At 44.2% G+C, this 13,006-nt stretch overlaps 2 protein-coding genes across 2 annotated transcripts in view; both read right to left on the bottom strand.

Annotated features, from left to right (window-relative positions):
* CAPN5 (calpain 5) overlaps nucleotides 1-13,006 on the bottom strand; it is a 161,558-nt gene that overhangs the window by 31,977 nt on the left and 116,575 nt on the right. The window lies entirely within an intron of this gene.
* LOC122751784 (olfactory marker protein) lies at nucleotides 5,532-6,061 on the bottom strand. Its single transcript, XM_043998944.1, has one exon. The coding sequence runs from the start codon at nucleotides 6,021-6,023 to the stop codon at nucleotides 5,532-5,534; it is 492 nt and encodes a 163-aa protein (XP_043854879.1). The 5' UTR covers nucleotides 6,024-6,061.

Below are 13,006 nucleotides of genomic sequence, written 5' to 3'. Positions count from 1 at the left end.
GTATTTCCCTATTAGAATGTAAGCTTTTTGAGGGCAGGGACTGTTTTGCTCTCTTACATTTATATCCCCATTACTTCATAAAAGCCCTGCCTGCCCATCATCCATGCATCCATGCATCCATCTATCTATCTATCTATCTATCTATCTATCTATCTATCTATCTATCTATCTATCTATCTATCTATCTATCTATCTATCTATCTATCTATCTATCTATCTTTCTGGCTGGCTGGCTGGCTGGCAGCCTAGGATAGCAAGGGGCCAGCCTGAAAGGGTGGTGATTGACCAGATCAGATAAGATGCTTTTGGATGCTTACTTCAGAGAGTCTAGGTGGAGCTAGGGTTCTAAGATTCTATGAATTTATGATCCCCAACCTGGTGGAAAAAGCAGTGGGCCTGTCATCAGTGGACTTGGATTTCAGTCGTGGTTCTCTCACTTACTAGCTACATGAACGTGGGCAAGTAAATTCCCCTCTCTGAGCCTGTTTCTTCCTCTATAAGATGCAGGTGATTTTAATTATACAACCTTCCTTGCTGGGGCACTATGGGGAAAGCACTTTGTCAACCTTAAAATGTATCATTAGCAATATTATTCATTATAATAATGGGATCTAAGAGTCTATGATCCTAAAATGCCAATATGCTAGGAGTAAGATTGTTTGAGTCTAAGATCTTCAGGTTCTTCAGGCATCCTGTGTCTTCAGTGGCATGTGTTCAGAGGATCTGGCTTTTTCTATCAAGGCCCCTGATGAGATGGATCTGCCCTGAAAATCCTGGCTGCTGTTTAATTCTGGGCAAGCAGAGGGAGTGAGAAGGGACCCAGAAGCATAACCAAGGCTGATGCAATCGATGGGAGGAAGCTTTGGGGATTTATTTCTGTTTACTCCGACCTCAGAACTCATTCATGGCCAGATTCCAGAGCCTTCCCAAGCAAACAACAAGAAGAGAATTCTCAGTTTGGGGCACCTCTCTTTGCCCTCTGGTTATCATGTTGGAGGGTATTAAAAAGAAGAGGAAAGAGAGGCCAGCTCTCTTAGAAGAGTCCATACGATGTAGTGGACAGAGCACTGAGCCATAGTAGCAGGATTCAAATCCCCACCTCCAGTGCTTACTACCTGTGGGATCTTGGGGAAAAAAATCACTTAACCAACCTGGGTCTCAGTTTCTTCATCTGAAAAACTAGATAGGCCCCACTCCCCAGGTCCCTTTCATGACTAGAACCTATGATTCCAGAGGAAGAAGGCTGTTGACTTTCCATAGGCAAGCTAGGTTCTAATACTGATGTTTCCACTAACTTGCTATGAGACCTTAGGATAGTCACTTCCCTTAACTGGGCCTCAGTTTCATCTGCCATAAAATTAGAGGGAAGGACTAAATGACTATTAAGATCCCTTCTACATATCCCATTTTGAGGATTCAAAGTTACTTCCTTAAAGGAACAATAACAATACCAACTTAACTAAGTTGTTTTGTGAGGATTAAATGAGATAATATGTAAAGCTTTTTGCAAATCTTGAATAGTGATATAAATGCCAGCTATTATTGTTACTAGTATATATTGATAATGGCTTGTGGAAGCACAGAGGTCACTGATTCCAACCCACACTGGAACAGGAAGCCCTTCTACAACCTACATAGTGTCATTCAGCCTTCAGTAATAGGAAACTCCCAAATTGGGATAATTCCAATTATTAGGAAGAAGAGCTTGAAGAAATCATCCATTGGAGGAGATGGAAGTGGATTCCCCTGGGAAATAGTTCAACACTTACTAAAGTCTCAATTTCTTCCTTGCCACTATAGCTCATACTCCCCCCCTCCTTGGGGGCAATGAGGGTTAAGTGACTTGCCCAGGGTCAAGTGTCTGAGGCCAGATTTGAACTCAGGTCCTCCTGAATCCAGGGCTGGTGCTTTATCCACTGCCCAACCTAGCTGCCCCCTAACCCATACTATCAACATCAAGATTCTCTTCCTTCCAGTGATATGATATGGGCGAGGATTGTTAAACCCTGTGATCTCAGAATCCCACTTATTCTTCAAAACTTAGTTGATATGCCATCTACACCAAGCCTTCCTGACCCCTCCCCCAATCACCTTGTATTTATTTTGTCTATCTCTTGTTTTTATATGTATATCTCCCTTAATAAAATGTAAGCTCCTTGAGGTTAGAAACTATTTACATTTTATCTCTGCAATCCCAGCACGGTGCCAGGCACATAAATGTTAGCTGATCAATTGACTACAGCTGTAGGAGAGAGCAACATAAGGGCCCCGAAGGAAATAGTGGCAGACCTCAGAGTACAAGAGAATATAGACTTTTATTGGTTACATACACAGAATACAAGTTTGGATGGACTCCATATGGATGAGAGAGACCAGATGGGCAGGAGTGGAAAGATACAGTAGCTGTCACCCACAGCGACACCCCACACCAACATCTACACCACGCTAATCTTAGGGGAGGTTCCGAAGCCACGGGAGTCTTGCCCAAGGTAGACACATGAAGTTCACAATAGTAAAATACACAATAGTAAATAATAGTAAAAATATGCAAATTATCCCACTGGATCTTCACAACAGTCCCTGAAGGAAGGTGATGCATTATTCAGATGCCAAAAGTGAGGTTCAAGGACTGACTCACCTATGTGGAGAGAACTAATTAGGATAATGTGCTAGAGGGACTAGGAGATGGGCATTCTGGGCCCAGCTTTGCTATTAACTCATCATACGAGCTTGAGCAAATCACTTTCTGCCTAGGGATATCATTTGTTCTTCCTTATTTGTACTGGGTGGGAAACAATCATTGCCCTCCCCTACTTCACAGATTTGGAATAAGGGGCAAATAAAGCACAGACTCTCTAATTTTGATATCCCGACTCCCACTCCAGGATTCTTTCCGCCCTAAATCATACTCTCTGCTTCATTTGCACCATTGTAGTTGTGTAACACACATCCTGCTAAACAGAAACCATCTGTCTCCTCCCAGTCCCAGGACAGAAGTTGAACAGATATAGGAATGTAATGGAATATTACAGCGAATCTGAGGAATTTGGAGAAATATGGAAAGACTTGTGACAACTGAGGTAAAATAATCAGAACCAAGAAAACAATACATGTAATGAAGAGATCACTAAAAGGAAGCTGAACTCTGAGGAACCAAAAAAACCAATCAAAGTCCCAGAGAACAGATAATAACTATGGTTTTCCCATCCCAGAAAAGAGGAAGGGCAACGACTAAGGACAAAACATTGTTTACATCATGAGATACAGATACAGTCATTGTAGCAGATGCTATTACTCTTTGTTGAAAGGGAGGGTTCAATCTGGGGGAGGAGGAGCAGGAGCATTATAATATAAAGACGGAAGGTATCAATAAAACATTTCTTAAAGTAGCCAAGTGCACATGGGCAGTGAGCATCCCAGAGTGGTCGGTCCAGAGCAGCCCTTCTCAGTGTCGAGAATGGCCTTGGAAATGGTCATGATACAACAAATGTCACTTACAGGGAAAGTCCAAAGAGCCCATAGTTTCCTCTGGTGGAATCCAGCAGCCCCAGCATAGAGCCCCAGTATCTAGTGCTGCCACTCCTGCCTCCTGAACAGCAGGGCCCTGCAGCCCTCCCCATTCCCATCTTTGAGCTTCCCTCTCCTCTCCTCCATCAGCTGGAAATGGTGAGCAAGTCTTTTTACTTGAAACATGAAGAACCAGAAATCTACTGAGAATCACCACATCTTGCACATTGGAAGTAAACTCCAAGGGTTGTCTAGAACAGGGCTTCTTTAACTTTTTCCACTCACAAGCCCTTTTCAACCGAGAAATTTTTATGCATATAAAGTATATACCCCAGGTATACAAGTATATAAAATAAGTAGACATAACCTTTTACTGTGGCCAAATTTTTCATGACCCCCCCCCATATTCTGTTACATGACCCACAGTTTAAGAAGCTAGGGTCTAGAGCAGTCCCATGCCTTGTAGAAGAACACAAACTATCTGTAAATGTTCACTTTGCAAAATATATATCTATATATATCTGTAAATATGGATTCAATATTCTGCAGTATATAAAGAACTATAGTATATCATCTATATGAATATATATGCATTTCTTTCTTTCTTTTTTATTTTTAAGAACCTAACGGAACTAGGATGCTTTCCTTTGTAATTCTCAACTCCTGGGTTCAGCTCCAACATTAAGATTTAACTCCATTTAAGCATTTAACTCCATGCTCTTCCCTTTCCCTAGGCTCCTCAATCTAGCCTGAGAGAGCTGGCTTTTCTCTAGGGGGAGTTTTTAGATGAAAGGGATATGTCTCAAGTGAGTATTTTCCTTCCATGCCTTGTGGCCCGGGACAACCCACATCAGCTCATGCACTGTGTGGTGAGGGCCCATAGGACAGCCCAGAGAGAGTACTCACTAAAAAAAAAAACCCTGCTTCAGATGCATTGGATAGTTCGATATAAAAACTCTAGGTCCAAAATAGAGATTTAAAGACCTCTTTCTTTGGATTAGCCCTCTCTTGCCCCAGCTGAAGGGGGAATGGCAGCATGTCTCCCCCTGACTACCTATCTACTTAGCCTCCTGCTGGCACAACATTTAGCTGCACCCATCTCTAATCCATGAATCCTGCAAGCGGTCTATGTGCAATACACCAACTTAGGCTAGCAGAAGGTTTTCCCCACCTTGCACAGTCAAGAATGTCAGTTGAGGTTCCTGTTACAGGGTGGGGAAGAAGTGAGGCAGAAAAGTGAATAAGACACTGAATAAATAGTTTTCTCCAAAGCTGCTGTGCACACTCACAAGCTCAGACCAGACGCAGCAACTATGCAATCGGAGCAGCCCCACTCCCGGCAAAGAATCAGGGTAGTCAGTGACTAACAATATCACCTGGAGGGAAACAGTGGAGGAAGAGGGCAGACACCAGAAGAAAGGAGGGAGGAGTGAGACATACACTCATCCTGCCCGATGAGCGCGGTGAAAGGGAAGAGAGAGAATGATGATGGGCAGGGCAGGAGGGAGATAAAACATCAGGCAAAAGACAGGGAGGTGGGAGTGAGGGAAAAAGAGGACTGATCAGATCCAAAGGACAGGGTGGGGGTTACCGACTGAGGGACAGATGGAAAGTAGGAAAGAGGGGAAGGAACAGCTAGATGTAAAAGGGGCAGGGAGCTGGGCAAGAAAAGAAATGGATGGGAAGAAAAATGAACGCAGGAGCTGGGGATGGAATGGTTTTCCTGATCAAAATAAGACAAGGGAATGGAAAGAAAGACACGGTGGTTCAAAAAAATTAGGAGGTGCAAAGGTGAGACAGGCAAACATCAGGAAAGAAGAATGAAAGTCTAGGGGAGGGGAAAGGGAGATGTCTTCCTTCATGCAGAAAAAATGTGTGGAGTGTTTAGATTGTTTTCAGTTGGAAGGCAAGGGAGGGGAGAAAGGGCAAGCTGCCAGAGAGAAGAATGGAGGGGCAAGTGTAGGGAAGACACCTTGATCCATAAGGATGGGGGCAGGGATTGAAGCAGGCAACCAGGTTCAGTATCAGAGCAGATTAAAAATCACTGAAGACTTGAGGTTGGCAGGCTCGAGGCCCTCGCCAAAGGTGATTAGGAAGTACATCACTTTCCGGATCTTGGCCAGCTCCGACAGCCTCTCCCCAAACTCCTGGGCATCTGCCTCATTCCAGTCCATGGCATCAGAGTCCTCCTTCCTCCAGAAGATGGCCGCTGGGTCCAGGAGCTGGCGGGTCATGAGGTTGGTGAGATCGGGCGTCCAGTGCTGGGAAGTGCCCGTGATGGTCACCTTGCCAGCCTTGTCCAGCATAATGTTCCAGCGCTCAAACTGCAGTTTCTGCTGCTGGATAAAATCCAGGCGGTACACAAATTCCGCTGGCCTCAGCAGCTTCTCCCCATCCTGGCGCTTCTCATTGTTCTTCTTCAGAGTGTCCACTCGTATCCTCATCTGCTTGGTCAAGTCCTCATCGAGGACCAGCGGCATTTCCAGCTGTGGCTTATCAGCCTCCTCAGCAGCCATGGCCCCTGCTCAGCTCCTTGCACTAGACCTGCTGCCTTGATGAGTGTCCCTGGAGTTAATGGGGCTGTGGGAAGGAGGCATCTAACCTACACCTCTTCCAACCCCGCCTCCTCCCTCCCTCACCTGTTCTGGCTCCTCCTTCCAACTTTCCCTACCGGTACAAGTCAGGGACTCCCTGGGCCTGATGCAGAGCCTCCCCAGGGCCCTAAGGAAAGCTTTCTTGGTTCTTATTTGCAGTGCAAGAGGGCAGGGTAACCCACAGGGAAGAAGATGCTGATGTCAATTGCCAAGGTAACTGTTCTGATAACCACCGCAGAGACAAGCAGGAGCTGGGACTTGTTTAAGTTAAAAACAAGGCAGTGTAAACTACGGAGTTCTCGACTTGGAGTCCAACAACCTGTTTTAATCCTACCCTGTGCCACTTACCAGGAGAGCAATCTTGGGCAAATCATTTAAACTGGCTGATCTCAGTTTCCTCATCTGTCAAATAGGAATAATGCTACTCAAACTAAATGGTGAATAAGCTATCTCTCTCACAAGGTCACTGGCAGGACCAAATCAGATTATATATTTAAAGCTATTTATGTAAAATGTAGCTTCTATTATTATTAAGGCAAGTGTTTTAAGGCTCCACACAACAGCTGAGAAATGGGATTGGGGGAGAAGAGAGGAAACATCAAATGGAATGTTTTCACAGACTCACGGACTCTCAAGGTTACAGCTTAAAATTCAATGCCTAATCTTAGGCCCAGTGACTTAGGGTCATACATTTAGAGTCTCAAGGGACCATTAAGATCACCTTGTCTAGAGATCCTTAGAATTTTGTGTATCATAGACCCTTTTGGCAGTCAGTACGGTGAAGCTCATAGACCCCTTCTCAGAATCGTAATTTTAAAAAAATCATCATTAAAGGAAAGGATAATGTTATTGGATAATGAAAATAAAGATGTCCTTTTTCCCCCAATCAAGTTCAAAGACCCCCGGAAATCCATCATTGGATCCCTTGGGACTCCATGGATCCCAGGTTAAGAACTTCTGATTTAGTCCAATCTTTTCATGTTGAAGTAAACCGAGGCCCAGAGAGGTTAAGGGACTTGCCAAAAGTCACACATGTAATAAGTCACAGAGGTAAGATTTGAACTCAAGTCCTCTGGATTCCAGTGCTCTTTTCATTGTACTCTTCTGCCTCAGCTCACCTAAGGCCATAAAAGATGCAGTGCTGGAATTTCATCCCACTATTATTTGTATTCTTCCACTATGCCAAGGTGACCAGCTGTGCCCAATAAGGGAAACATAGTTCATTCAGGTGAAAAAGATGTGGGAATGTCAGTGTCAGTGGACCACAAGTTCAATATGAATTTGTGTGATGATCATAATGTGATGCAGTAGCAAAAAGAATAAACACGAAGTTGGCTTGGGGTGACCTTTGTCCTCTGCTCTGATCAGACCAGTTCTAGAGTACCATATCCAGTTCTAGGAGACAAGGGTTTTAAAAAGGCCATAATTGACAAGCTGGAACATATCTGAAGGCAGGTGTCCAAGAATGGTCAGAGTCCCCAAGCCCACACAAGTCATGTAAGCATCCACTAAAGGAACTGAAGGGGTTTAGGTTGGAGAAGAACAGAAATCATAGCTGTCTTCAAGGACCTGCAATGCTGTTGTGTCTGGCTTCATTTTGGAGTCCATAATACAAGGTAATTTGGGCAGCTATACAAAGAGCACCAACCATTGGGGGATTAGCAGAAAGTTGATAGTCTATCTCAAGCGCCCTTGGCACATGGGTGTCCCCCAACCTAGGTCTTCTCCTCTCTCTCTACTCTCTTCCCTTGTGATCTCATCTGCCCCCATGGGTTCAAGTGTCATTTATGTGCAGATGATTCCTACATCTATATGCCCAGTGTTAATTTCTCTCCTGAACTTTACCCATACCTTGTCGACTTCCAGCTATACACCTTCTGGAAGTACTACAGGCATCTTGACTTCAATGTGTCCAAAAGAGAACTCATTATCTTCCATCCAAACACTCCCCAACTTCACATCCCCTCATTTCTATTAAGAAGACAAACATCCAGGGGTAGCTAGGTGGTGCAGTGGATAGAGCACTGGCCCTGGAGTCAGGAGGACCTGAATTCAAATCCAGCCCCTAGGTACAGGAGACAGAGACAAATTAGAAAGATCAGTGGTCTAGATCAGAAGCATGAAGATGTGAAATATGGTGGTGGGCACAGAGGCAGAACTGACCCTGTTTGGTAAGTGATTAGATGAGTATCAGTAGGGGAAGAAGGAAGGGAGGGAGGGAGGGAGGAAAGAAGGAAGGGAGGAAGGATGGAAGGAAGGAGGGAGGGAAGAGGGAGGAAAGAAGAAATGAAAGAAGGAAGGAAGGAGTTAGGGAGGGAGGAAAAAAATATTTGCTATCACTGCCCTTTCAAGGACCTTATATTCTAATGGGGATAAGACAAAGCACAAAGTGCAGCTGAAAAAGCGGTGGGATGGACACCCAGTGGGGGGACATGGTTTTTGAAGTTCAGGAACAGGCCCAGGGTCAGTTCTGCCTCTGTGCCCACCACCATATTTCACATCTTCATGCTTCTGATCTAGACCACTGATCTTTCTAATTTGTCTCTGTCTCCTGTACCTAATCTATCCTCCACTCAGGAGCAAAAATCATGTTCCCAAGACATAGTTCTAACCATGCTATTCCCCCTGCTCAAAAACTTCTTACTGTTAAAATACAGATTCCTCAGTCTAGTATGTAAGCTTGGTATATAAGGCTCTCTAGAACCTTATCCACGCTTGACTCTTCAGCAAAACTCTATGTTCCTACTGTTTCCTGCCCTTGACATTCCATTTTCAGTTCCCAGAATGTACCCCCTCCTCATCACCACCTTTCAGAATTCTTGAGTTCAGACAGTACTCCATCTAGGAAGCCTCTGTTGATTTTCTTAGTTGTTAATGCCTTCTCCCTTCTTGGTTTACTTTGGTTTATTTTGGTTTTGGTTTATTTATTTGGTTTACTTCGGTTTTGGTTTATTTTTTTGTGGGGACAGCTGGGTAGTACAATGGATAGTTCCCTAAGCCCAGAGTCAGGAAGACTCATCTTCCTGGATTCAAATCTGGCCCAAATCTGACCTTGGACAAGTCATTTAACTCTTTTTGCCTCGGTTTCCTCATCTGTAAAATGAACTGGAGAAGGAAATGGCAATCTAGTCCAGTATCTTTGCCAAGAAAACCCCAAACGGGATCAAAAAGAGTTCAACACAACTGAACAGACCGAACAACAACAAAATACTTGTTTGTACTGTAGCTCCTGAGTAGATTGTAAGGTCCTTGAGGGCAGGGACTATTTCATTTTGATTTTTGTTCCCTCAGCCTTTGGCACATTGCCTTGCCTACAGTAAGCACTTAAGGAATATCTGTTGAATTCAATCCAATGGAATATCTAGGCACAGAACTAGAATTGTGCCCCCAGATTCCTCCAAATCCATGTGTTTCCCCACCATGCTGTCTCTAGCAGGTTCAGATCAGTAGCTCCATTAATAGTTTTTGTGGGAAAATTTTTAGGGTAAAGGTATATAGGGTAAAGCCATCACCCTACCTGAGGCTCTGTCCTGTCATTGACTGCACCCTGAGCTGTTAAGAACGTAGGGCTGATCATGGGAATAATGATGATGAAAATAAGAATGATATCCATTTCTATAGCTCTTTGTGTCATCTGAAATATTTGGGGGAATGCCTGTCTCGGTTCTAAGTTATTGGGGAACTTAGCTGGGGTTTCTAATATATCACTACTTATAAATTAGAGGCTATTGCACCAGTCTTTGGCATTAAGCATTTATTATAAATTTGACCACATATAAACCCAGCATAGAATCCCAGGAAGAGGGGATGGGCAGAGCCAGTTCCAGGGTTAGGAAAGTCAGTATCCAGGAGAGGCACAGCAGGAAGAAAAGAGAGTGACCCTCCTCTCCCCAAGGATTTTTATCCTCTCTCAGGTAGAGGCAGGTCACTGCACATTGATCCAAGCTAATTGGCCAGTAACATTCAAGTTCATTGATTGATATGACTTGGGGGTTACAAAGGCAAATTAACTTCTTTTAGGTAGTCAGGAAGGTCAGTCTACATGTCTTTTGCATTTCTACTGACTCTGGGCTGGCTCTCAGAAACCAGCCAGAATTCCTGTGTGGGGGGGTGTCTCTGGGTCCCCCCAAAACCCATTTATAAAAATTATTTTCAAAAAAACCCCAAAACCCCAAAAAACTAAAAAATTATTTTCTCACACCTTTAAGCTTTACAAATCCTCCTCCTGTAAGGTAAATACTATATGATGTATTAACACTAGTCTACAGAGGAGGATACTAAAGTCCTAAGTGGAAACTTTTCCAGGAAGTAGAAAATCCAGCTCTTGATCCCAAGTCTCCTGAGTCTCAGGCCTTTTGGTCTCTTATTCTATAATGCTAGGGGCAGCTGGGTGGGGCAGTGGATAGAGCATCATCTTCCCTGATGTTGGGAAGACCTGAGCTCAAACCTGAACTCAGACACTAGCAGGTGACCCTGGGCAAGTCACTTAACCCCAATTGCCTTAAACATCCAGGGCCATCTCCAGTCGTCCTAATGTATATCTTGCCACTAGCCCCAGATGGCTCTGGAGGAGAGAGTGAGGCTGGTGACTGCATAACCTTGCCTCACTTAAATCCAATTCACTGCAAGTCATGACATCACCCCAGTATCATGGTCCTCTTCGGGAATGAAGGACAAACAATGACAACAACAACCCATTGTAAGCAGCTTCCATGGTCTAGACCTGCTCCTAAAGAGATCATAGAGCCACAGAATCACAACCACATGGAAATATTTAAAGATCATCTCTTGTTGTGCTCCTACAGCAAGCTGGTGGTGGAGCTAAGACTCCTGACCTCCCTGGCCCCTAGTCCAAGGCTTGGGCTATCACACCTGGGAAAGCTTAGGAACCCTCTTTCCTACCCATGTGTACCCAATGGAGATAAAAGGGAGACTTTGATTGCACAGGGTCCCAGACTATCCTTAATTCTTTTCTTTTGATCTAGCAGGCTGCATCTCTTTCTTCTCCTACCACTATGATATTCAGGTGATTTAAAGAGCATGAGGAGACTCCAGAAAAGTAGGAGGGATCTATGAGGGGATGGGAGAGGGAGAGGGAGAGGGGGAGGGGGTAGATAAAAGTTCCGAGACTTGCCACAAAGGTCTGCCACAAACCTGCTGTGTGACATTGGGCAAGATGCTTCAAAACCCTGAGCCTTAATTTCCTCCATGGTGTTCCAAGTGGTAGGTTGTTACTGTGTTCTGTGTTTGATTAAACCCTCAGAGACAACCTCAACACTAAGGAAAGTGTCAGTGAGGGCTGTCACCTAGAGATGTGAGCTTTGCCCTACCCCCCAGGGAGGGGCAGGCATGTGTGTGTGTGTGTGTGTGTGTGTGTGTGTGTGTGTCTGTACTGACAGAAAGAACAGTGGGCAGGTCACTTCTGAGCGGAAACCACTTCCCAAACAACATCCTTTCAGGGCATCCCCAGAGAAGAGGAAATAGTAAATAGATGAATAGTGTGGGGAACTAAGCCCAAAGCAAGAGAGGGAGAGGGGGGGAGTGGAAGAGGAAGGAATAAAGGGAAGAAGGAGGAGGAAGAAGAATAGCAAGAGAGGGAGAGAATGAAGGGACTAAGGGGAAGAGAAAAAAGAGAAGGAAGGAAGGAGCAAAAAAGATGAACAGAGGGAGGGAGGGAGAAAAGGAAGGAAAAAAGGAGCAGAGAGAGAGGAAATAAGAGGAAGAAGATAGAGAGTGAGGGGGAAGGAAGAGGGAAGCAAAATAGAGGAAGAGAGAAAGATGAGAGGGAAGGAAAGAGGAAGGTATAAAGGGAGGGAGAAAAGAGGGAGAGACAAAGAAAGGAGGGAAAGGGGAGAGAGAGAGAGAGAGAGAGAGAGAGAGAGAGAGAGAGAGAGAGAGGAGGGTGAGAAGGATAGAGAGAGATAGAGGGGGGAAATGGAGGGAGAAGGAGTGTTTTATTGAAAGACTGAACTCAAAGAGTGTAGCCAACTCTCAATCTCTAGTTGGAAGGTGGGAAGGGAAGAAAGAATAGAAAGACAGTGGCTGACTAGCATCTCAAACTGTTATACAATCAGCAAGTTCTTGCATTTTGAATAGCTTTCATGCTTACGCTGAGGTTATCTATACCCCTGGGCTCCCTGATGCCACACCAGGGGAACACTCAGAGATTCTACCAAGCTGGAAAGGTTTCAAATACAAATCCAGTGATAAACTGGTCGTCTCTTGTCTGAAGACCAGCCTGGCTAAGTTTAGAGAGGCTCACCCCAAGGTAGCCCACATGGGGCTGAATTTTTTGGCCACAGGAAATTGTGAAGACCATGTATACACAGCAGTGTTTCCCAATCTAGGGTCCAGGCATTTGTTTTTAAAAACATCTGAAAAAAAATGTTTTAAACAGAAAAAAATAATAAAAATCAAACCAAATAAAAACATCGGATAACTATATTTCACTATAATTGGTTTTCTTTGTAATTCGATGTTATTTTCTTGAGAAGGGGGCCACAGGCTTCACCAGATTGCCAAAGAGCCGTGATATCAAAAAGGTTAGGACCCCCAGGACTATCTATACTAAGATACCTCTTATTCCTCAATCAGCTTATAGTCTATGTGGGGAAAGAATCATTAGAGACAAGTCATTTCCTTTATCGGGGCTTCAGTTTCTTCACCTATAAGTGAAGGAATTTGATTACCTTAAAATTGCTTTCCTTCCTGCTCTAACAATATGTTCTAAGACCTAATATTCTGCTTCAAGTCCCTCCTGGTTCTACCTTTTGTGTTATACGATCTACCCCTAGCTAAGAGTCTACGTTCTAACAGTGTTTGTTTTAAGGTCCCTCCCAGATCTAACATTCATGTTCTAAGATCTCTTCTAGCTCTGTATGACTGTAGTTATCTACAAAGCTACA

The sequence above is a fragment of the Dromiciops gliroides genome, chromosome 3, assembly GCF_019393635.1.
Source record: "Dromiciops gliroides isolate mDroGli1 chromosome 3, mDroGli1.pri, whole genome shotgun sequence".
In the NCBI taxonomy this organism is placed as follows: domain Eukaryota; kingdom Metazoa; phylum Chordata; class Mammalia; order Microbiotheria; family Microbiotheriidae; genus Dromiciops; species Dromiciops gliroides.
This window is presented reverse-complemented; position numbering and strand designations above follow the sequence as displayed.